Consider the following 26,898-nt stretch of genomic DNA (forward strand, 5'->3'; position numbering starts at 1 on the left):
GAACTGAGATCACGTGACTAGTTCGCTTTCGTGTAACCAGTGTCACCGGTGCGAATATTGGAACGCAACCTATATATGCGTGCACATGCGCGTGTAATGAACAGTTAATATATATTAACTGTCTGTGGCAAAACCGAAAAGAGCTAAATATTTCTTAGTTTTTTTATTTGAAGTAAAAAATTCGAGATCGCAACGAACTATAGGGGGCGTTGTTGTATGAGACGCTTACCTGCGATTTCCATATGAACCGTCATTCAGTTACTCTGGAGACGTCGTTAATGTAGCGTGTAGCATTGCAACGTTCCTTCTTTAATGTGGCTTATTAAATTTAAAAAAGAAAAATGCTTGATATTCTTTCTTATGCAAACGAAAACAAAATGGTATCTCTTTTTGTTAGAGAAGGAATATCCAAAACACATCGGAAAAATATTTGTACATTAGCAGAAAAAAATATGTATATTCTTATAAGAGTTAAAACCTGATGCCCGAGAAATAGTATTACTAAATTTAATGATATAACATGAAAGGCCCATTTAAACTTTACATTCTATAGTTTTAAGAATCATATTACTTCAAAAATTAAAATGAACAAAAAGTATACATAAGACTCATAATTTTATGAAATTTAATTTTGTAAACAAAGTTTTTTGACAACAATTTTTATCAAAAAATTTCAAGTTTCAATAAAAATCATTATTTAGAAACTAAGAAACGTAAAATAAAGAATGCTGACGAAACAAAAACAAAAAAAACTATTCTTTTTTGTCGCCATTTTTAGTGCTACGAAAATTCGTCTTTGGGATTTGCCAAAGACAAAACAAGATGCAATTTTATTTTTTCAGGAGGGAAATATTTTACCGAAAAAACGAAAATGTACCAATTCCGACAACATGAAACTTTATCTTGGTAAACGTACGTTTTGGAAATGTTATTTCATTTGGAATCTTATTTATCAGAGTTCATATGGCGATATGATTGTTTTGATTCTATGCTAATTTCTATATCGGCTCATTTTCCACCGAAATCCGATTGACTATTTTGATTTTAAATAAAGTGTTTTATTTTATGAATTGTCGCAAAAATTTTAAGTGTAGATTGGCGTCACTTAAAAACCGCCAAATCTATAGCGGCGGTGGCGTTAATACATAGTAATAATTTTTATTCCATACTTTTCTGAATCATATTACTTCAAACATTGGAATATACAAGAAGTATACATAAACACATAATGTTATACCATTTAATTTTTCAAAAAAAGTATTTTGAGAACAATTTTTATCAAAAAATTATAAACTAAAAAACGGAAAATAAAGAATTCTTAGGATAAAAAAAAACGATTTTAAGAATTCTTAACATTGAAATAAAAACTTTCATATTGTTTCTTTTTTTATTATTCTTATAGTTCTTAATCAGACGTAAAAAACCATTCTGTAGAGAACCATCATCAAATGAAAAAAAAAATATTTACAAGCAAATTTTTTATAGTAAAAATCATTGCACTTACCTGATTTATGATGCCCGGAGAATTCCAAAATGATAAGTTCCTTGTTTGAAAACTTTATTCTCAAATAATAGATACATAGTTTTTACCTTCATTACTTTTAGATAACATACTACACAGCAAAATTTTATAATTGATATGAATTTGAATATGTAGCTAAAAACAGAACAGCTGAATTCTAGTTGAACTTATTCTTTCAAAATTAAAAAAATACTTACCAAGAAAACTATTAAAATTAATTAAGAATCAGCACAAATGGCACTATTTCAAGTAACTTGGCTAATTTTTTATTGTTGTTTTCCGAATTATATGGATACAGAAATATATACTATTCTATAACGAAGAAGAATATGCTATAACTATTACAATTCTGTATGTTCTGAATTCATATTTATTCACTGGAATGACGAAAGCAATGTTGACTTCACTTTAATTCGTAATGAATTGAAGACAGAAGAAATGCATTTTACCTTAATACACACATCTGTAACAGTATCCGAAATCGGAAGTCATCAGTTGCAAGTTTGTTGATAATAGAAATTAAAAATAATTGAGGAATTTTTCTTCAAATGTTTGGCGTGTTCTGTTCCTGAAAGATTTACTAATATTCTGGAGATTTTTTTCAAGTTCTTCGGCCTTTTCCTTAGGGAAATTTTGTTTCTTATTTGCTGCTAAAAATGGCGTCTGATTCAGTCAATGACTTTGATGGAACTAAATGAAAACGTGATAAATTAATGTCCGATATTTACAGGCTCCCGCTAGACGGCGTACTCGAGCGTTGCGATCGCGAATTGCTTAAGGTCTGGTTTCTTAGGACAAGCGCCTTATCTCAGCGTCAGCGGGACGTTAACGTCCCGCTGACGCCAACAAAATACTGGTTTGTTAGCTCAAGGCCTGGTTTCTTAGAACTAGCGCCTTATCTGGGCGTCAGCGGAAAGTTGACGTAGAGCTGACGCCAAAAAAATACTTTTTTGTTAGCTCAGCGTGAGCAGTCGGTCCTACGCAGACATTATCTCTCATTGCGCATGCGTTAATTACGTAAACAAATATTTATTTTGAATTTGTATTGATTTTGTTATTGTCGACCAGTGTTTTAGAGAACAAATAATGACTTTGTCCAAGGAAAAACACATTATAGCTGAGTTAAATGAAGAGTGCTATGTTTAATGAAGAAGCTATGTTTAATGTCAAAATCAAAATCTTGGCTGATTTCAATGTGCTGTTGGATGTTGTCCGCAATTGCTTCTGTGGTTAACGTCACGCTGTAATCCAACTGCAGTTGAGTTGGACGGCAATTGTAGTTCAAGATGAGCGTTCGATGACGCATACTATCAAACTCACAAATGGACCAATCAGAGGTTGGCGCTGATTTCCAGCTGACGACGTCCTGTCCTAAGAAACCAAGCCTTTAGATCGATCATGTTTCATTAATTTGTAAGATATTGTTCAGGAACATTTCAATTTTCGGAACTTAATTTATGAATCAATCGTATATCTTTCATTTCCCTGAATGAACTTTATTGTTGTGCTCAACAAAATACTAAGTTTTATATAGTTGTTTATAAAACCTTGATATTATTATTGTACCGCTGAAAATGAAGAGAAAAAAAAATAATAATAATTGGAAGGATGAAAAAATATCGACTTACGACGGACAAAATAAATAAAAAATCAACTCCTTTCTTTCTTCCTTTTTTGAAAAGAATGACAAAACAAGATGTTTCTCTTCTGAGAAGGAAGAACGACCACTTTCTTCTACTCTACCTCGCTGCGCAAAGCCCTCTCTTAAAAAAAAAAAAGAAAAAAGAAACGGTCATGATCGAGTGGATCTAAGTCGAGCTGTCGTGAATGCTGCTGGAATGGAAAATCGCATCCCGACAGCATTTATGCCACCCAAAGTTGTTTGAAACAAATTTAAACAACATTCCTTTAAAGAGTGGCAATGTCCTATTATTTCAATGCAAAAACAACATAGGAGAAAATTTGGTGGCCACAGTTAAGATTTTTCATATAAGCCTAAAATTTGACGATAAATGAAGTAACAATATTTTCGTGCATCACTAGTGTTTTTTTGAGTAACTTTTAGGTCTTTAAACGTTTTCAGGTCTGTACTATAATGTTTTAATTATTATATTTATTACTACTAATTTTTATCGGTTGAATGTCATAAACCGCGGGTTGCAGTAATGACCGCCATTTTCTTAACTGTAGTTATTTTCGTTTCTTAACTGCAAGTATTCTAATGTTTGTTTACCGGAGCAACCGTTTTGAATGAAATTAATTTTATTCTTTTATTTCTCTATATCAGACACTATGTTTGATAAATTACCTACGAATCCTATCTTAGATTTGTATTTTCAGTGTTTCAGTAACTTTTTCTCCCTGTTAAAAATGAAGGTGCTGAATTGTCTCTTCCTTTTTTCTGTTTGACTTCTTTATTTATGATTAACAGTCATAATGCAATTCACAAATTGTTTATACGAGCATTGTTATTAATTATGCAAAGTATACGTGAAATAAAAAGAGTGAATTCATAATGAGAAATAAATTGTGTGTGATCGAAATATTAATAGCAGTATAGCTAAAATATTTATCAGACTTCAAGCAATACGTTTGACTGTTATGAATCAAATTTTTCTTCCAATATTAATGAATAAAATAGTTTCTGAAATTTTATTATATTATAATTGTACTGTCTAATGTAAATATTGATTTTTGACCGTCAGTTCAAAACTTTTTTCCTTATTTTTAACCTTTTACTTTATTAAGTAACTGTCTATATATGGTAGCCTTTTTTTGTATTATTTTTAAAACTATCAGGATGCGTAGCATTTTTAAAAGTGCTTAAATGTGCTGATATTTTATAAAAGCCTTTGAAGATGCTTTTTTTATTCGAGGTTTCTGAAAAGTGCTTAATTTTCTGTCTTTTAATAAGAGATTTTTTTCTCACAATAATGCTGGAGAGAATCACAAATAATGCTGGATTTTCATAATTTTTTCCGCAATATTTATCAGAAACTAGTTCTTTTACCATGATTATGGGAAAATGTTTTAGAATTTTATTGATTTTATGTTAATAAATGATTAACTTTAAACGATAGAAAAAATAATTTTTATCACTGCAGAGATTCTAATTATGACTTTTTTTGGAAAGTAATTAAAAATATTTTTTGAGTGCCTAAAAGGTGCTTATTTTCTGTTGAAAAATCTGGCTACGCATCTGTCCATTTATTTGATATTTAAAAAAGAAACTAATGCAAACTAGGGCTTTAATTACCTTGCCCAACATTCCTGGTGTTACTAAAACTGTCAATTAGGCAAATATTTTTTATCCTTACATAATTGGTAAAGCATGAAAATTTACACGGTATAAAAAAAATCGTTTTTGCAACCATAGCTCTTATAAGATGGAATATTGTTTCCATAAAATATAAAAATGTCAATTAGGCAAAAATTTTTTATCCTTACATAATTGGTAAAGCATGAAAATTTACACAATATAAAAAAAATTCGTTTTTACAACCATAGCTTTTATAAGATCATTTTCTTAGCTGTTATTTTTACATCTGCTGGAAATCCGTAATGAAATTCAATAATGTCAGAGCTGATAATTTTTTTCTAGTTCCTTTAAAATTTGTTTTTCTTTTGTTGTTTCATTTCACATTTTTGTCTTTCTAAGTGACAAATTTATGCAGTTGCAAATAAATATTGTTTTGCACATAATGAAATGAGCATGTAGGAAAGACTGTACTTTCTGATAATACTTTATTTACCTAGTATTAGTTTCCTTAGGACATTTGTTTTTTGTACTCTAGCAAGGCTGGCAGTGTGTGTAAATGTTATGAGTCTTTTGAACCTGACTACAATCATTTGATGTTATAGTTCTGACATAAAGCAGTGTTATAAATAACAATTAGAGCAATTATATTGTCCTACAAGTTCTGAGCTTTCTATTCTAATGAGAAAGTTAAACTAAAATTGTTGAATTTGAATATTGTTTTACCAAATATTACAAACATTTCATACTTATGTCTATCTTTAAATTTAGGATGTATGTTAGTGACCTTAAAAAGTTTCTGACTAGAAAGCTATTCTCAAAGCAGAGCTAGATATCTCCCCGCGGTTATCTCCGAAGTACCACAACCCTGTTGTTGTACTAGATTGTTATGAATTTTACTTCCCCACTTTAGTTAATGAATTTTTCCTTTCGAGTTAGCAGCATACTCTTTAAGTAAAGTTTTTTGTTTAGTATATCTCATGTTAGTACTTTGTTGTTGTCAGAACTATATAATTATTTGAGCATAGTTCAAGGACTGAAATTTTTTTTTGTACAAAATTTGTTAAAAACTGTTTAAATTAATATTTCTTTTTAAAAATATATTTTGGAATTATAGGATGCAATAAATTGTGTTTTCTTGTTTTATACAAGTGTAAAGTAGCTATCTTTTTGCAGTCTAACACTCATTTTTTCGTCTGCATACTTAAGGGTTAAGAAATTTTTGTTGAAAGTTTATTAAAATTCATGAAATTATAAACATAAAGTAATGTCTAAAAATTTTTTTTTCAATCTAGTATGGCTGATGACATTGATGAGCTCTTAGATGAAGTAACTTCCAAAAACTTTTACGAAAATGAAACCAAAGTTGATGTCCAGCAGCAAGTTTTGTCAGCCAAAAAGTAAATATTGGTTTTAGTACTCTTTTCTTGGTGTATTTATATATATCTATATATATTTGTGTTTAAATATAATTTCTTTGTGTTTAATGAACTATAAAATATATTGTACAAATTTCAATTCTTTTACCTTAAAGTCGAAAAACATTTTTTTTCTCTATGATGCTTGTTATTAAATTTTCATTTGTATGTTTTTTATATTTGTAAAATTACTTACTAAGAGGTACCCATACTTATAAGTAATAATATTATATTTATTTTGTCTTTATTTTTTTGTGTAACATTTCTGTTTTGTTTTCTAAGTACAAATGAGAGTGTAATATAGTTCAAATGTACATTTAATTGTCTCCAAAAAAGATATACTAATATAAGCATTAATTTGCAATTATACTTTATTGCTGCATGTTAAAAAATCTACATATTTGTTCAAATGTATGCTTTGCGATGTAAAGTATGATTTGGAGCCTTATGTTTCCAAAAAAAGTGAATGAAATAAATGGGAGATTATATCTAACCTAGAAAGATAGTAAATTTTCATTAATAACTTTTACTTCAAATGATGATTTAATATCTAGAATAATATATAATTGATTTATGTTAATATTATTTTTCATGAAAAAAAAGAAATTTTTTTTTTACATATATAATAAATATAATACCATAACAATACAGTAAAATGCTAAAATATTTCTTATAAAAGTTTTTCTAAAAATGATCTTACCTGTTATAATGATAGTTTAATTAATCATGAAATATTCGCCATAATTTTCTGATTGCAGTTACAATGATCACGTTGTCGTTCAAGATTAATAAGAATGATGATCATTCTAGTGTTAACTACTTTATGATTGTCTCTTATTAAAAAAATTAAAATTTAATTGAGAGATCATCACAAAGACCAGAATGCAAAGATTTTTTTCGATTACTTGATTTCAGCCTTAATTTATTACATTTTATTATTATCATTGTATAAAATTATACATAAATTTAGAAACATAAAGTTTTTATATATTAGGACTTATATTAAAGGTAACAATGTTACCCTTTTTTTTTCATGTTAAAGGAAAAGGAAATTTTAAGACAAAGAGAAATATCTTATGTAACATAATCTTAGTGGTAATAAAATTTATAATTTTTCTAAGTATAAAATAACTTATGTATAATCATTAATTTGAATTCACAATTTTTTTATTATTTAAAAATTTTATTTTATAATTTTTAACTGTAATAATATGTATTCTATTCATATTTTTAAATTAATTTTGCTTTTTCATTTTTAGATCTAATGGTGGAGCAGAAGAACTAGATGCTGCAATCCATTCAATCTGTAGCATTCCTGAACCAATAGTAATTATTTTATTAAAGAAATGTTATCATTTTTGTAAAATTTTTCCAAGTCATAAACAAATGTTTTAAAATTGGCCTTTATAGTTGTGTGCGATGAAGTTTTTCTAATTCATCAGCCTTACTAATGGCAGCCAAAATCTGTACAGTAGAGCGCCAATTATCTGAATCCTTATTATCCGAACGTCCAATTATCTGAACTATGTCCGAATTTGTTTTTTTATTTAAGTTTGGAATACTTTTTAACTTATGGATAATTTTTCTAAATTTAGAAGAATAAATAGTATCCTCTACATTTGATGACCAAATTTAATTTGCAACCTTTCTTAGCAGTTTTCTTATGGCAGCCATACATACATGTATTGTTAAACAGTAAAACCTATCTACCCCTTTAGCCCTCTTCAACTGAAAATTATCTTCCAAGAATGCGAGCTTCATTTTGACAGTCTAGAACGTCAAAATGATGTTGATCCAGTTCAGTTGATTTATCTAAAAAAGAGCATATTCTATAAAACAAAAATCTTTGCTGGATTTCGTTTGCAATGGAAAATAAAGAAAAATGTGGTAAAATCAGTAATTGACAAAAAATTTATAAAAAGCTGAAATATGATTTAAAAACAAAAATTGAAAATGAGAGAAAAGTATAAAAAAATTTTTATAATAAATATTTAAAAATTTGGAAAAAAAAAACTTTTAAACACGCCAGAACTAGTTTAGATAGTACTGCTAGTCCTATGTCTGGAAAAAGTGAGAATGGAAGTTAGTGCATAAATAATAATCATTAAAACTTGATTTGAAACAACTTTCCAATTATCCGAACCACGTTCGGTCCCGAGCAGTTCGGATAATCGGCGCTCTGTAATTAGACAATAATATATCAAATTTAAAAAAAGTTGAGCATCGTAATATTATTAATATATAATTATATGTCTTATTTATTACCTGATGTGAAGAACATAAAGTTGAAACCTGGTTTTATGTTGTCTGTTTCGTGTGTTATCCTGCTTCCTGCGTCATTTTCTGTTGGTCTGTGAATTTGCTTATTACAATAATGTTAAATTATTCCAGATTTTTCATCATCCTTTTTAAGAAAAATCTCACTTTATAGATTTTTCAAACAGATCAAATTGTTTTCTCTACAGAGCTGGCAAAAACTTTTTCAGAATTCTTTTTTTTCTTATAAAGACTTGTTTATTAGCTGTTTAAAGCTGTTCTGACATTTTTTTCGTCTTTTTGTTGGTGTTCTGCCTTGACTCAAAATACGAAAGATGATGGGATGGTCAAATTACTAGAAGGATGATTGAAGTATGTATAGGAGCTTAAATTGTAAAATTTGTGTGTGGAATTTTTTCCATCAAACTTCATTCTTTGGAATAATCAACTCATTCAAATAGCATTTCTCTTAACAACTAGCTAGGTAATCATTTCTTTTTCTTAATTCCGGTGGCCTGCAAGATGCTTCTAAAGGAAAAATAAATATTCTGGAAGCTTTGAATATGATTTCTACAGTTTTGACTGTGTCAACTGAAATGCTAAATCTGTAAAGCACATGAAATTTGCCGAATCCGTTAACACACGCTCAACATCAGATAAATATCTATAAAATGATGATAATACTTTAGCGCTGATTATGATGATGTAACTAACGCTGAAAATGTATTTACATAATTTCTCATCGAACGCAATCAGTCACTGAATTTTTAGATGTTAAAAATGCATCGCCTGTCGATGACTGTTACATTAAAAATAAATGTACTAGTACCACCATTGCAAAATATTTTTAAAGAAATAATACAGTTATTGTTTTAATCCAGTTAAATTCAATAATTTTCTTTTTCTTTATATAAAATATATCAATTATGCAAAATGTGAAAAACAAAAATTGTACACAGTTTTATTTTTGCTATCTTATATTTCAACCTTAAAAGTTTTTTTTTTGTGAAATTGTTTTCTGTGATTAATAAAGTTATGTTTTTAGTATTCTTGTTTTTCACTCCTTCAAAATGAATTTCACTGTACCTAAAAAGTCACTTTATGAAAAAATTCCCTACTATAGCTTTGACTATATTATATGAATTGTAATTTTAAATGAATGTGAGTCTAATAAAGTTAGATAAGAAATTTAGTCATTTAAAAGTATGTTATTTTAAAGTATACATTTGGTAGATATTTTTTCTTCAGAAATGAAGATATTTCTGGTGATAGTCATAAAATTGTAATTAATGATATAGTTTAGTATGTAAAAGTTCATTTATTATTTATATTGGTGTACTTTCTTATGCCCCTGTTATTTTATTAAAGGAAAGGATAAACAGATATTTTTTGTTCAGTATTTAAATTTGATACATTATGGTGGAGCTCTCTGAGATATTTTGCATGTGTCGTGTATGTAAAGTGCGTATGATGTATGTTGGGAATTTTTGTCAGACAAAATTTTCTGTCTTAACCTCTTTTTCAACTTGCACCCATGTTTCAAAGTCTATGACGTGCATTTTGATTGTAACACACTCCTGTTACTTTTCATTTCCTTTAATATTTGATTTAATGCCTGCTCCATATGATGGTGATGATATTTCTGTATGATAGTTGTTTACTATAATTTGCTTAAAAATGCAACTCTAATTTCCAACTTTAAAGAATTAAAAGTATTGGACTTAATTTTATCAATTGTTAAAAATTTCTTTATGAATTAAAAAAATTTTGAATGAATTTTTACATGTGTAATAGTTAATTATTACTATGAAAAATTATCGCCATTAACAGAAAATAGCTCCACAATTATGTGCAATCAACCCTTCATTCTATATCCATAACTTATTCAGCTGTTAGCAAATATGTTTAAAATACTTGCTTGAAACATATTTACAGTTAGGAAGAAAAATATTGATAGCAATGTTAAGTAGTTAAAAGGAGTATAACTTATTCCCGATTACTTGTTTTTATGCAAGATATATATCTTTATGTATACACTAAAATTATTCTTACTTTCCTTTTTGTTAAACTGAAATTTTAAATTTTTTTAATTAAATTTCACTGATAGTTAATATGAAATTAGTTTATTAGCATGCCAACAGCTGATTTTAAAATGTGAAAATTATTTTCTAAGAACATGGAATTTACTCATTTTAATCCCTAAAAAAAATCTATCTTTATTTCTTTTCATTATACCATTGTATTTCATGGAAAATCTTTATAGATTATCCATAGTTTATTTTTAAAATTTTCTAAAACTCTTAAATTAAGTTTTGTAAAATTCTGTTATCACTATTATAAGTATGAGTGTTTAATCAGTAATTTTTGTTTTCATTTACCTTTATTCTTTATGTGTTGTTTGATTTTTTCTATGCTTGTAATATGATCAATATTATTATTTGTCTATATCTATTTATCAATGTTGATTATTTCTTTTGATAGGATTCTATAGTCCCTGATGTTGCTTTAAATTTGAACAGAGGAACTAATCGCAAGTATGTATCTAATTTTTATTGTAATTAGAATGTATATTTTTTGGATCAAGAGAAATGTTTTCCTTATAGCAATATATTTAGCAATGTTCTGCAATAAGCAAATAAATAAGTGAAAATGTTCTATGGTTTATCTGTACATTTTTTTTCTTCTCCAAGCAAGTGTTCATAACTAAGCCAAAAAGTTAATTTAAAAATGAGATTTTAAATAGTGCATGTCAATGACATGTCTGCACATAACTTGCTGTTACTGTTGTACATAATTACAAGCTTAATGGGATTTAGTAGTAACTATTACGACTATTAAGTAAAGATATACAATTGAGTAGCATTTCTGAAAATTTTATTCAACAAAACAGACATAGGCATATGAGATTGTAAAACAGAACAAAAAGAGGTATTTATAAAATTAAAAATAAAAGCATGTAAAATCTCGGACATATTTTCAAAAGATTACTCAAGAAAGAGGTATAATTTGATTCGAAAAAAATTTGTTACAACCCCGCAATGAATGAACAACTTGCAGATTTGAAAAATTAAAATAAGTTTTGCAGTTTGTTTTTTGTGGTTCACACAATAATGAATTTATTTCAAGGTTAAGCTATCTATAATCATCAGCAATATTTTATGAAAAATAAAATTAATCACAAATGTGAAAAAAAAAAATAATGTAACATGCAATAAAAAAATAATGTGACATGCAAAGATACAGAAGGGAAACATCTAATCTTATGAAAAGATTATTACTGCCAAGAATCTGGCAGTCAATTTCAGAGTGTGGAAAAATTTTATATTTTGAAAAAATTGCAGATTTGAGATGAAATAGTCATGACTAAAGAGAATCATAAAGTGATTATTCAAAAGCGTGATTCAGAATTATATTTAAAAAACGAAAATTTTAAAACTGTGAATATCCCAAACTGGTGAAGATGCGATCAAGAAAACAATGTGGTCAATAAAATTTTCTGTGTAATATGTAACATTAAAAAATTTGAATTAGTAGCACAGCGTGCAATCGATAATCCATGTGTGATTTGCGTCAATATTTGCAAAGCAAAATGCAAAGTTTGCCTAAGGAAATAATATGGTACTAACATTTTGCGATTCTAAAAAGCCTGTGAAAATCCGTTATACTAACTACTAAAAAAACGGTCAGCAAAAACATGCAGATTCACTGTGTAATTGAATAGATCGAGAAATTATTACTAATTCATATGCATGATTTGAAATTAACTGTATGTCATAATGGCATATTAAAATATTGAGAATTTTAAAACTAAGTGGAAGTCTGTAACAGAAGCTGTGAAAATAGCACAGCCACGTGGGTTTATACATTGTTGTTTAAATTTGGCATTAATTATCTATTTGTTATTTTTATTGACTAAGGATATTTTGATGTTCGTTTACCTTAAGGACCTTTTATCTGTAGAAATCTATTTTCCGGATTTGCCGAAGTCCAGACGATTCCGGATATGGGACTTTCCAGTGTGTAAAATCTACTTACTTACAGTGCAATTATTTGTTATATTTTCTATCAAAAAATTAGTTTCATTGCTTATGACGTAAAAAAAAAAATTTATTGAGGATGAAATATTATTCTGTATAGCATAAATGTAGTTTGCAAGTTTTTTTTTAAAAAACTTTGTAGAAGTCAGAGGTTTTTAGTTCTAAAATTCAGTGGAATATTGTTCAATTATTGTTGTAAATATTATGCTGTTAATTTTTCTAATTTAACATAGTTAATACATATATTATTTTGTTGTAACTGTTAATTTTATCTATATCCTCTTCTACCATTTTTTGAAACTCTAATAATAGTAGTTATTAATCACATGCATTGCATGTAATGTAGAGAAAGATTTTTTTTTGTATGTGTGGAAGTATTTTATTAAAGTACTTTTGAACTACAATATTTTTCTTTTTTTGAATTATTTAATTTGTAAGCATTAAATTTCTAGCAATCTTTAACACTAATGTCTATCCTAAATATTTCAGAAAGCAAACTTTAGGTTAATATAAACAAAATGCTGCTGTTCATTTAAGGACTGATTGAATATAAATTGTTTTTGATTTAAAATAATACTTTAAAACAAATCATTGCCATGCTTAATTGAAATTCTCATTTTAAATAAAAAGCATTTGATGTACATAAAATAATTTAAGTTTTTCTTGATATTAATCTTTAATATCGATGAAATAAAACTTTCTTAAAAATCATAACCTTAAGAATATATTAAATTATATCTTAATTAAAATGTATTTTTTTAATTAAAGCAATCATATTTTAAATTAAATAATAAGGTTCATATAATGTCTACACTGATTCTTGTTTATGTTACTACTTTATGAATTATGAATAAATGTTCAGTTGTTTGAATCATATTTGACACAATTCGTGACAATAATTCGTCATATGGAGTATCCTCTTAATTATGTGATTCTTTGTTGTACTTGACTTAAATAAAGTCATTTAAATTTAGAATTAATTCTCTTTTTTTTTTCATTTGAAAATTTACCTTTAGTTTAATGTTACTAATTTCAAAAAAAATTTTTTTTTTAGGTGTACAGTTGTGTATGTTGGTGATAGTACTGCTACTGGAGGACTTTCTGGAGGAGTAACACAAAGGTAATTGAATTCTGATTATAATTATGAGTTAAATGCATCTGTAGATTTAAAGTGTTTAATATACTTTAAAATTAGTAATTTTTTTTTGTCAATGATATTCAACTTTAAGGTTTTTTGACTCCAAAAGGTTTTTTTTTTTTTTAACGGCAGGCACTGAACTTTTGTTCTTCGCCTAGGAAGATGCCGGAGTTGTTACTCATTTAACGTTACCCAGTGGGCACCTGTGAACCTAAGTCACGGAGGCGAGCAACATTACCCACGCCACGCTGCCACATACCCGTTTATAGGGTGGGCCACATTCACACATCACACAATAGAGAACACACACAGAGAGAAACATCCATGCCCTGAGCTGGATTCGAACCCGCAACCATTGGCTTCACAGTCAGGCACGCTGACCGCTCGGCCATCTGGCCGGCTTTTTTTCTTTTTCGATTTATCTATTTTAAATTGTTTTTCTTTTTCTTAACACTCTTAACATTACCTATTTTTATTTTAGTCATTATTATACCTTTACAATATTTCGCATTTGTAGTATTGTTTTCTTGCATGAGTAAAGAATATGAAAAGCTATTCTGTCCATTCTTTCATTTCACTGCACTTTTAATTATTTTGACATATTTTCGTAAATTATTTACAAATGTAATAAAATGAAGCTATTTGTCGTTATTTTAATTTAGTCCTGCTTTTTAACTTTCATTGTATGATAATAGGAGAGTTGGTTTTTCTTTTAAATATGTAATTTCGAATTCTTTAAAAAAATGTTTGGAAGCTCAAGTTTTCTGAACAGAGTGCCTTTTTTTATGATTGTAAATAAAACTTTGTTAAAAAAAACTTTGTAAACGAAGAATTTTGTTATTATAAAACATGTTTTAAAAATTCATCCAAAAAAGTTCATAGTTATTCCATTAAATATTCCCAATCAAAATATAACTTTGTTTATTACTTCTCAAAATTTAAAAAAAAAAAAAAGAAAAGAAAAGAAATTAAACAATTTTTTTATTTTAGCTGGGGCAGTTAATTGTAAATCTGATCAAAAATGTATGGTTTTTCCTCGAATTCTAAAGAATTAATAATCATCAAATAACTTATTTTGTAATTTATATGATTGTTCAAATATTTAAGGGACGCTAGTTAGTTTATTTAAAATATTATTGCCCTAAAAATTTCATAAAATTTATGCATATTATCTATCTACTTTACTATTCATTAATTGTTGCATTAATTCATTATTTGGTTTTTTGGAATTATGAGAAACAAATTAGAATCTATTTTGATTTAGTTTATGTATGTGAAATAATTTTTGCAAAAAATTTTCTTTTGCTTCTTACATATTTTGCATTGGGTGAATTGAAGAAATATGACAACAAAAAGAGAAATAAAGAAATTAGTCACAAAACAAACAAAAAAAGCAGCTACTAATAGAATTTACTTGTTCATACACATTTTGACTAATGTGCTTCCCATTAGTAAATATATTATTTATTAAAAGTGAATTTCAATTTAAAATTACTGACTGTGTGTGTAATATTTATTATTATAATAAAATATAATATTTTGTGACTGCAGCACCGACCAAAACAAAAAGCCGAAGCATTGTACAATCATTTTAAACTTAAATTGGTGGTAATAATCAAGATTAGTCTACCATCACCTTATGAAGCCTCTCCATTTTTAAGTTGTAAACATTCTTTTGAACTGAATCCTTAACATAGCATTTCTTGTTAAACCTAAAGTAACATCTGTTTTAAGAGCAAAATACTTTATTTAATTACATTAGGGTACTGATCTGAATGAAAGTAACTTCAACAATACATAGATAAATTGTAAAAAAGGAAGTATTGTTCAACTGTTTCCGTTTTTTAAAGTTATGTGTTGGGTTTATAAAGATCGTATGGTGAGATTAAACTTATATCTTGCGTTTCGTTAAATTTATTCTTGTGCAGCAGTGTTTTCTTCTCAGAAAAAAAATGGGTGAGAATTTCTCACCCTTTCTCAAAAACAGGGTGAGATCTTAAAAAGTTAAGTAAGATTTCTAAAGATTAAAAAAAAAAAAAAAAAAAAAAAAACACAATAATTAAACACTTTAATTATTATACATTTTTAACATCTTCTAATTTTTAAAGCATTGAATATTTTTGCTGCATCATCATATGGAAAAGGTTCTACATCTACTTTTTCATCAGCTATTCTCATTAGGTTGCTCAAATGCGTATTTGTTTCGTTTCGATCGTTTCTACCCACGTTTGTTTTATTTTCATTTGTCCGTTTTTGAGTATAAGATATTGCCTTTACAAGGTATTTGTCCATCTTACTTTAATGCGCAAAAACTTTGAACGTCTTACATGAAGAAACCTTACCTACGGTAAACACGTGGTTGCAGAGAAATGCGTTCTGAAAGAGGTTCTGTGGTTCGGAGGAATGGTGTTCTGTTGTTCTTAAAGGTTCTGAACAATACTGGTAAATAGGGAAGCTTGATAATGGGGCAGATGTTGAAAATAATGAAAGATCCAGGAAGAAAAGTGGAACGGATTTTTATTCTAAATGGCGCAATGAGAAATTTTATTCAAAATGCGAGAAATTCGCGAATTTTGAAATTGGTTTATAGAATGCACAAATTTCTCGCATTCTCACACTCAAGTGAAAACTCTGTGCAGGCCTGGAGAAATTTTACATCACTAGTTTTTTTGATGATAACCAAAACTAGTTTAGTCTTTGTTTTAATGACCAAAGTTAGTCGAGTCTATAATGTTTTGCTGATAACTGAAATTAGTTAAACTTATAATGCTTTGCTGGTAACTGAAAGTAGTCATATGGGTACAGGGGTCTGTTTAGAAGAAATTTGGGTCCGTTAACAGACCCTTCACAAAATATCTTTTTATTAAAACGCACCCTTCACAAATTTGTTTATCTTCACTATTGTTTTGTTAATCAAATAAACCTTTCCGGGGGGAATGACAATTCAGACAATCTAAGTTTCCCCAAGTTTGAATTCAACATGTCGTATTCTTAGAAAATATTTCTACTTTTAAAAACATCTACTGCACATTCTTATTAATATTAAATCATAATTTTTTTTTGTAAATAAATAAAGGATGAATTTATATTTATTCTTAAAATTAATTAATACAATATTATGTATTACATTTTTTTAAATAAAATATTATAAATTTAAGAATTGTTTAAATTTACTTGATGCCTAACACATGAAAAGTGATACATTACTAAGTTGTGTTATTTAAAAGAAGTCAATTTAAATTATTAAAAATGTGACTTATTTTGTTTCCATTATTCGTCCGAAATGAATATTCTGTGTTGAGCAGTATAGGATAAATACGAAATATTTGCATGTTACATCTCTAATTTAGTAGCAGCATTTGTTGAGCGGAATCTTGTATCTATTTACAATTTAAAATCTTCTTGAAAAGGTTTTTAGCAATTTTTGCAATAACAGGACCCTATTTGCACAAATTTCCAAAAGTAGGACCCTGGTTGAAAGAATGCGACTTAATGCATATTTTATATTCACAAATTATGAATAGTTTTTTCACAATTTGCCCATTTAACCGAATTACCTATGTGTATATATATACATGCAGATATGATTTCACCCACCGTGAAGTTACCAGAAATCCAGGTCCAGAAGTTTGAAAAAATCATTGATCGCATTTATGTATAAAAATTCTTGTTTATTTTATTTAAAAATATTTGAACTGGAATTCCTAGAATTAGAACTAGAAAGAGCCTTTCATTTTTAAATATTTTTTCTTATAGAATATCAAATGTGATTAGAGATAAAAGTAAACTAATACATAATTATTCATTTGAATTATGCTGCATATAATTTATTTAGAATATCATGTTTTGAAAATATCAATGATTTAAGTTTATAAAGGCATTGATTTTTTTGAAATGCGTCATTAATGATTATGGATGTTAATCAAAAAATTTTCAGGATTTTTCAGTTGGGCTCACAATTACCCTTTTGTGTGTGTATATACACACACACATATATATATACAGTGGTACCTCGAGATACGAGTGCCTTAACATACAAGTTATTTGAGATACGAGCTGTCGAGCGAGCGAAATTTTGTTTTGAGATACGAACGACATTTGAAATGCGAGGAATGGCCATGCAAGCCCTTCTCATTCTCGACAATGCTCCTGCTCACCCACGGAACCTCGAACATGACATCCTCGAAGAGTTCGAGTTCAAGTTTATAAAGGCTCTCTATCTACCACCTAACACCACTCTTATCCTGCAGCCCATGGATCAGCAGGTGATTTCTAATTTTAAAAAGCTGTACACTGAGCACCTGTTGCTGTGCTGCTTTGAGGTGACAGACAACACAAACCTCACCCTTCGAGAGTACTTGAAGGACCACTTTAACATCGTGATATGCCTCAGAATTATTGATCAGGCCTGGCTGAGTGTTAGGACGAGGACCTTTACCTCTGCATGGAAGAAGCTGTGGCCTGAGTGAGTCTGTAGTTGAAAATTGTGCTGTCGCCTGAGTCTGTAGCTTCGAAGGATTTGAACCCGAAGTGCCAGTGGAGGAGGAGATTGTGTCTCTGGGAAAATCCATGGACCTGGCGGTGTTTGAGAGAGACCTGAACGAGTTCGCCGAGGAGCACTCTCAGGAAATGACGACCGAGGAATTACAGTCGCAGCAGCATTCTGCAAGAAATTGGTTTCGAGGAAGAGCCAGAGGTGGAGGATGTTATCTCTAAAAGTGAGATAAAATAGTTCTTGGGAATGTGGGTGAGAATTTAACAGTTCAAGGAAAAGAAACACCCCGAAAAAGTTGCAACTGGTCGTACATCGGAGCTATTTAATGAGCTTGCCAAACTCATTTCTGCAGCATTCTGAAATAATCTCCTTGGACAGTTTTTTATTATTTATTTTTTTTGAATCCGGCTGAAAAAGCAAAGACCAGTGAAGAGAAAAGCAGTGACTAAAATTAAGCATACAAGTAGCATTTAAGTGACCAAAATACAAATATGTATGTACACTTTATAAAACCAGTTTATTTGCTTTACATTCTCTTTTATTATGTTTTTATACAATATTTGTCATTTATAAATACATTTTTCTTATTCAAAAGCACATAATGGAAACAATTGGGAGTAGCATTTTTTGGACTGGAACGGATTAATGACATTTCAATTAATTTCAATGGGGAAAATTGCTTTGAGATAGATACGAGCGAATTGACATACAAGCAAGGTTACAGAACGAATTAAACTCGTATCTCGAGGTAACACTGTATAAATATAAGTTCAAAATGTAGAGAAAACATGGAAAAAATTACAGAGCAATGAAAAAAGAAGAAAAAAATAATAAAAATCTGGAAAGTAAAAGATATAATCTTTTCATCAGCTCACATGATTATATTCGCCAATATATATTTATATATATATGTATATTTTAACTTTTGCATCCTTCAGCAATGTTTCCCATTAAAATATTTATTTTCATTATTCATTAGACAGATATTGTATTTAAGTTATATATAAATATATTTTTTTTTTTTAAATTAAGATAAAATGTCATTACTGCCCTTCATCCCCAGCACACATTTCCGAACTTTTTAAGCAATTTACTGTATTATAAAAGTGTTACAGAGATGAATACATACATATCCTAATATAGTATGACCGTCTACTTGAACGTTTATAATCAATATTCTTAGAATAAATTGTATATTTTCTTCTACGCATCCTTTTGTATGTGTCTCCTCCTTTTGTGTGTTTAATATCTTAAGTACAAAAAGGACAAATAAAACACTATTTGTGACACTAGTTGAATAAAATATAACTTGTGTTATAAAGAACATTTTTCTCTGCAGAACAATGAAGTATCATTTCTTCAGAGTCAATAAACGTATTTACATTTTGAGAAATTTGTCAGAGACTTTATTGAAGGTAACTACTGTCTCCCGATTTTCATCTAAAAAATAGTAAACAAATAAATAAAAAGAAATTTGATTTATTTATAATAACTTGAAAAATATGGATTATTTAATGAAAGAAATCAAATAGTTTTTTATTTATTTTGCGAAAACTGTCGTTTTGATGGTAATTACCAAAGACTATAAATTTCTGTACTATTTAAAAAAGCTTTTTATGTGTTTGTTTCATTTAGTTGTGTTATTACAAATTTAGCCTATTTTTTGTCAGATTTCAAACAATAATAAAAGAACATTATTATATTGCAGTTAGATACTAATAATGAATTTGCAACTTATTAATAATATCAAGATAAAGTTAAAATAATATATTTACTAGTGTTTAGATATGAATACATCCTGTTTTCTGCTCCAACTATAGTTTGATATAAAAGATCAAAATATTAACTATGTAAACTAAAATAAATAGCTAAAAAAAGAAGGGAATTTTTTTATTATTTTTTTTATTGGAAGTTTACTTTGCATTTTTGTGTTCCCTTTTAAAATGGAATATTTTAGAATATTTGTGCAATTATAATTTTAAAAATATTAAGATCTGAATTTTGTAAGTTTGATTTTCTATTGTCATGTTTTATTAAGAAATTGTGACTATAAATGAGAATTTTCTTTTTTTTTTAAAAATAAAAAACGATTTTTAATTATTTTAGAAATTCGCAATTATAGCTTTAATTGCTCATTGACATTTCCCATTTTTTGATGAATTCTATAAATATATTATATAGATGTATAATATGTAGAAATTATATATTAGTATTCTCACAGGTTGCAAAAAAAAAAAAAAAAAAAAAAAAAAACACCCAGGGAGAAAAAAAAAATAAATAAAAAATTAAACATATGAAAAAAAAAGCAGTGTTGCAAAATGAGCCTGAATTAGTTAAATATTGTGAATACGTAATATAAAATGATTAGCTTAAAGTTCGCAGAAAAGAACTTTTAACGTTTCATACTTATGAGCTTTAAAAATTTTCTTATACCAACAATTATACTTTACATATTGTGATATAGTTATGTTAAAAGAAAACTTAAACTAAAAAAAAAAAAAAACTGCATTATTCTAAAATATGTCATTATTTTTTAAATATTCTTAACTTATACAATTTAGACCCTGAGAGAATATTGTTAATTCATGCTTAATTTTTCCTAATATGCAATCATAGATAAGAATTTAGAATATAAAATTTTCTTTCTACATACTTTAAATTAATCCTGATATGTACTTATTACTCTAGTTATATTTTAATAAATTTTTAGTTACATTAAACTGGGGCTCAGCAGTCAGAACCAAATTGGTTGTAAAATTGAAATAATTTTTAATGCAACACACCACCACTACCACTTTGTGAGTCAATTTTCTATTGAAATCTTAAAGGGACTCTTCATTTATTTATTATAATAAAAAATAACAGCGTGGAAAAATGCTGTTATTTTTTTGTCATCTAAAAATAATATTTTACATGTTTCTAACAGTCTGTCTAATTGAGATGAATCAGATGTAGATTAAAAAAAATAATTATAATGATAATAAAAACTTTGTTTTAAATTTGAGGGGGGTGATTTTTCATATTTAGGAGGATGGGCACCCCTGTAACTTTAGGGAAAAAATATTTGAAAACCATACAACTGTATGAGAAAGTCAGTTAGAATTGCATTATACATATGTATATAACGATGTTGCCGAGTGGAAAGATTAAAACGGGTCTTAGGCAGGGAAAGAGGGTACAAAATGTATTTATTAGCTATTAGACAGAGAGCCTTTATCAAAGTGTACACGAAGTCGTTGTGTTGTTCGATATAATCTAAGGTAAATCTTGCAAAGTAAATCCCTAAAATGTTTCATTTTAGGAATAAGGGAAAGCTTAGTAACTGTAATTGGTTTATTAAAACTGTATTGGTATTCTCCCAATCAGCAAAGGGAAAAATGTCTTTTAATTAAAGCTTTCTATGTTTCATTTATATTTATGTATGAGGGTGTATAACATGAATCAAGTGGGGCTGAAATTTTTTATCAAAAAGACAAGTGGGGCGAAATGAACCCTGCAATCATGATGTAATATATTTTTAATGCTTGTTTATATTAGTGAGGTCATGGCTAAACTGTTGATGATATGTGCCTTTCTTTGTATATTTTGGTGGTTTTTTTTCCGTGATAGGACATTATTTATTTTTTTAATTTTGAATAATATTTTTTGTTTTAGAGCATTTTGCTTGTTAATCAGTTTTTTTCTTTGTAATTTACTCTAAATACAATACCACAGCATTTTTTTTTTTTTTAATCTTCCAATTTATATATCATACATTTTCTCTAAAAAGCTTTTAGTCATGAGTAATTTTTCTAAATAAATATTTCATTAATCAGAATTGTCTAAGATTCATTTTTTAATAAGAAAAGTGAAACAAATTTATCTTTTATTTAGTCAAATTTCTGTATTTTGATTTCAACGATTTATGTTTTTCAAAAACAAGAAATGAAGTGGAAAGAAAAGAAGAAGAAAAAAAGAATTTGGAAAAGAAAAAAGACATTTCAATTAGTGAATTTTGTCTTTTAAGTATGCTCCAATAACAAATATTGGTATTGAATGAAAAGTTTCAAGATACGAGAATTCGCTTTTAGACAATTGACATTCCTTTGTTTTTAAGAATATCAAAAAACATTTAATAATGCTTATGTTATATAATTCTTATTTATCTTTAGGAGGTATTTATTGCATCTTACTTTACCCATAAATTACATATTTATTTTTTATTACATTTAAAAAACCAATTAAAGCATGTGAACATTTCCTTGAAAATATAAATAACATTATTTTTCATTTTAAGATTAATTTTGATTAATTTGAGAGGCATTTTTTTCATTTTTTAGGAATTTTTTATAGACTTGGTAAATTTAAATTAGGATTTAAATTTAGTTTTTTTCAAATATCATTGGCATATTTCTTTTAAATTCTTTAAAAGGCATATTTAAATCTGATTTAAACCTTTTTTAGATTTTATTTCTTCTGGAAACTAAGAACATTTTTTTGATTTATATAATTTTCTGTTACACTCATAATAATTAATTTTTTCTGAACTCAGCTAAAATTTATGTCCTCAAATTTTCTTTAAAAATTGAAGGTTTACAAGCATTTTGCTGTTCTTAATATAAAAATGATTCGGCTGCTGTTCCATCTTCGTAATTTTCAATCATTTTATATTGATTTTCCCCTCCAATTTTAAAACGGTTGTACTGAATCAGCCTGGTTTATGTTGATTTCATTATTTTCAATCATTCTGTCAGTTTTCTAATTCACCTGTTCAAAATTGGTTTCAAAATTAATCACACCTGTTTCAAAATTAGTCTGGTTTAATTAGCAGTAAGTAAATATTTGCGATACATTGACAGTATAGGGCTCTCATTTTATGGCACTCATTTTTGTTTGGATGCCAGGTGTGATTATATTTACTGTATTTCTTTAAAGAAAAAATTATTCAATTTATTTTATGTGATTCAAGAAACATTCGTTATAAGGTTTATTTGGATATTTTGATGAATCTGTTCTAATACTCTAGTACTTTATAGCATTTATTATTACTTTCGTTACTTCTATATTTGGATATATTATACTTAAGGGATTGCTTCAATGTATTATTATAATACAAAGAATAATTAATATATTTTACGTAAAGCATTTTTGAAAGTTTTTGGATGCCTATAATTTTACTTCTTATTTCATAGATGTGTGCATGCACCTTTTTTCTCATTTTGATATTATAGGGTGCTCTAAAAATATTCTGATTCACAATTTCTATAGCAATTCAACGAAACTTTTGTCATTAAATGGTGATTAAACTTTAAGGCTTGTAAAATCAAACAACTGAAAGTATTCATGTTGTTGGATGTACGTTTTGTTTCCTCTAGACATTTTAAAATTTTAAACAAAATATTGAATGAATTTGATTGACTTGCGATGGAGCAATTTCAGTTGGATGTATAGCCAGTCCAGTTCATTTGAGTGAAGATAATTGGGAGGTAAGCATTCAAAATGAATTTGATTATTTACAAGCCATTTAGTCACCATTTAATTTCACTGCTTGATTCTAACTTCACTGCACCTCAATATAACAATATAATTAATTTACAGCTGAAGCACACATTGATATTGCTGCCTATATATTTGCACTTATTGAACTTAATTACCTTTTTTTTTTTAATGAATAGATACATATTGCATAAAACTTTATTTTTGTTCTTGTTTTATTTAAGTTAGTTTTTTATCACTTTCTGTTTAAATAGATCTTTTAAAAAAGCAATTTAAAATTAAATTTTTACTTAAGGTTTACTACTATACAAAATGTTTTGGAAGAATCTAAGAAACAAAATTGCATTTGCGAGCCATAATGAATTCAGTTTTTATACAAATTAATTGTTCTTTAGTGTAATGTGAGCAATGTTCAGTTGTCTTAACTTAAGAGATTAAGTATTGCTAATTGTAATTATACCTAGAAATTTTTTTTGTTATTTTTTTTGATATTTTGCTTACTTTGTTTTCATTAATAAAATTCAGCCAGGTTTAAAATTTTCTCAATGGAAATATAATTATTTTGCTGTATATAAAATAATTTTACCTTTAGTTTAACATATTTTTCAATTACATTTGTTTTAATAAAAATGTATTTACTATTATAGAAAATTGTTCAAAACATAAAACAAGTTCAAAACAATTTTTTTTTTTTTTTTTTTTTTATATTATAGGAGACCAACTCACAGAAGATCAAAGCATGGTGCTACAACCAAAATATATACCAAAAAGTATTATACCAAACCTGTCTTCGAATTATCTGTGAAAGACTTAGAAGCAGAAAGTGCTCGTAGGAAGCAAAAGGAAACTATTGAAAAATTGTTTGAAAAAAGAATGGCTGTAGTTACCGATAAAATGATACTGGATGTCAGAAAGTTCAAGCGAATCAAAAGTGATGTGTGGAGCAACTTTGGAGATGTTCGTTTGCTTATCAGTGAGGATGAAGTTAAAAAACTTAACATTGATCATCATGTTATCCACATTGGAAAAGAGGCAGTATTGTTGTGCAAATCTTTTGTAGCTTGTGTGAAGTGCTCAGCTGTATTTAGCTATGAAAGTCACAGTTATGGTACATCGACTCTCAGATCTCATTTGAAATCTTGTGGAAAACAGCGTTACAATCGAGATAAAACCAAAAAACGCCGTCTAACAGGTGCTTTAAGTGATGTTGGAGTATTGGATCCATCTAAAATGCCAGAGAAACCAGTATTTCAGCAACAGATGGTTAAATTCAGAGACCATGCTACCAAGCTGCAAGAACAAGTTTTGCTTTTCTTTATCAACAAAATTAAACCATTTTCAGTATTAGACAACACAGAGTTCAAAGATTTACTGCAAACATTTATACAAATTGGTGCAACTGTCGGAGATGTTAACTTGACTCAATACATGTGTCCTCCAGAGGATTTAGAAGAATACCTTGTCAATGATGTGTATGTCCAAGCAGAGGAAAGCTTCAGAAACGAAATTCAACTTTTATATGGATTATCATTTTCTGCTAGTATATGGGTAGATGTCAATGAAAAAGTGTCTTATATTACATTATCTTGTCATTATGCTAATGAGGATGGCTTGTTTAAATCTGTTATGTTTCATACATCAGAATTTCCTTATGACCGGAAAGCACCGGAAGATGTTACCAAGCTTTTTCAAGAATGCATGGCTCTTATGCATTCTGACTTTAAGAGGTTACTCGTGATCGACTATTCCTTTAACATGGTTAATGCCTTCAACAACAGTGAACAGTTCATTCAGTGTATTTGTTACGCTCTGAATATAGCTGTTCAAACAGTCATAAATACACTCACTACAACTGACGAAAAAGATGAAGATGGCATGCAAGACCAGGACATGGAAGATCCATATGCATTTGCCTGCTTCGTATCACTGATACACCAGTGCAGGTTGCTTGTGTTGCATTTTAAAGAAAAGAAACTGCAAAGTAGTTTGCCAAAGAATCTGCTTATGTGCTCTAGTACATGCTGGAAGTCTGTGTTGAGTATGTTGGAATCCATAAACAGCCAATGGGAACATATTAAAGACATTTTGATTGATCGGGATGAGCTGGAAAGCTTTTGCATCGACCAAGAACTACTGAGCTTAGTTGTTGACTTTCTGGAAATATTTAGAGATGGCTACAATGAGCTTTCATCCCTAACAAATCCAACTTTAAACTTAGTCCTACCCTGGGTTACAAAGTGGAAAACTCATTGTTTGCAAAATGCAGATGAATCACCTTTTCTAGCTGCCGCCAAAAGCTTCATGAATTTTTCCATCGACAATGAAGTAGTAAAGCGAATTACCATACATCATAAACTCGCCACCATGCTGGATCCGAGATTCAAGGAGTTGCAGTTTCTGACTCCCGAAGACAGGCTGGAAACTCAGAATCATGCTGAAATCTTGGTTCGAGAGTGTTATGAAACTCTCTTGATGAATGGCATAGATGTCCATAACGTAGCTTCTAGTGGCGAAGGGTTTCCCGATTTGTGCGACACCATGTCTGCTGAAAATGAATCCATGAATATCAGCTTCAGTGAAGAGGTCGAGGAATATTTGGCTGAGCCATTTACTATGGGCAAACTGGATCTTGATAAAGAGAACAAGTTTAATCCTCTACAGTACTGGATCCGCGCCAAGACAAAGTTTCCGTACTTAAGTAGAGTTGCTTTGTGGATTTTGTCTTGTCCAGCTAGTGCCATTCAAACAGATGATAGTTTTGTTGCTAGCGAATGGATGGTAACAATGAAAGAAACAGAACTTCCTCGGAAGCATATGCACAAGTGCTTGTTTGTTAAAACATTTAGGAACTTCCTGCAGAAATAGTAAAATGTTGCAATAATTAATTTCTTTCCTGTACATACTAATTTGAATGTCACCTGATTGTAAAGTTATAATTATGTGCATTTTGTATATAAGATAAATAAATCAATTAAAAATTATTACCATGTACAATTTGTACATAAGATTTAATAAATTAGCTGAAATCTTTTAAATGCTTGTATGTTTTAAAATTCATTATTGTTAATTAATTGCAGTTCCTCTCTAAGATATTGTTTATTTTAAATAGTTTTATCTGAGCTTAATTTGGATATTTAAGATTCATAGTTATAATTTTCAAGCATAATTTCTGAAATCACTTGAGCTTAATTTTATTAATCATATCTATTATTTACTGATACATACATTTTAATTCAATGTACTTCAGAATATTTCAACTTTGATTATGTCAGAAACTTTAAAATCTGTTTCATTCATGGGT

At 28.2% G+C, this 26,898-nt stretch overlaps 1 protein-coding gene across 2 annotated transcripts; it reads left to right on the plus strand.

Annotated features, from left to right (window-relative positions):
* Positions 1-3,450: 3,450 nt before the first annotated feature.
* On the plus strand, positions 3,451-26,632 carry LOC107445151 (transposable element Hobo transposase). Of its 2 annotated transcripts, none has more exons than XM_016059491.3 (6): positions 3,451-3,605; positions 6,074-6,178; positions 7,456-7,522; positions 10,934-10,986; positions 13,544-13,609; positions 24,311-26,632. In XM_016059491.3, the coding sequence occupies exons 2-6, from the start codon at positions 6,075-6,077 to the stop codon at positions 26,460-26,462; spliced, it is 2,442 nt and encodes an 813-aa protein (XP_015914977.1). In that variant the 5' UTR covers positions 3,451-3,605; position 6,074; the 3' UTR covers positions 26,463-26,632. The 2 variants fall into 2 exon arrangements, with proteins under 2 accessions (XP_015914977.1, XP_015914978.1); XM_016059492.3 differs by lacking the exon at positions 3,451-3,605 and adding an exon at positions 3,668-3,898.
* Positions 26,633-26,898: the final 266 nt, after the last annotated feature.

This window comes from Parasteatoda tepidariorum, chromosome 4 (genome assembly GCF_982258835.1).
Source record: "Parasteatoda tepidariorum strain Cologne lab strain chromosome 4, Ptep-v5.0, whole genome shotgun sequence".
In the NCBI taxonomy this organism is placed as follows: domain Eukaryota; kingdom Metazoa; phylum Arthropoda; class Arachnida; order Araneae; family Theridiidae; genus Parasteatoda; species Parasteatoda tepidariorum.

Excerpts from the sequence above, each read along its gene's own strand:
- LOC107445151 (XM_016059491.3), top strand. The coding sequence starts at position 6,075 with ATGGCTGATGACATTGATGAGCTCTTAGATGAAGTAACTTCCAAAAAC. Across the intron at positions 6,179-7,455 it reads CAAGTTTTGTCAGCCAAAAA|ATCTAATGGTGGAGCAGAAG; the intron begins GTAAATATTGGT and ends TTTCATTTTTAG. Across the intron at positions 13,610-24,310 it reads TCTGGAGGAGTAACACAAAG|GAGACCAACTCACAGAAGAT; the intron begins GTAATTGAATTC and ends TTTATATTATAG.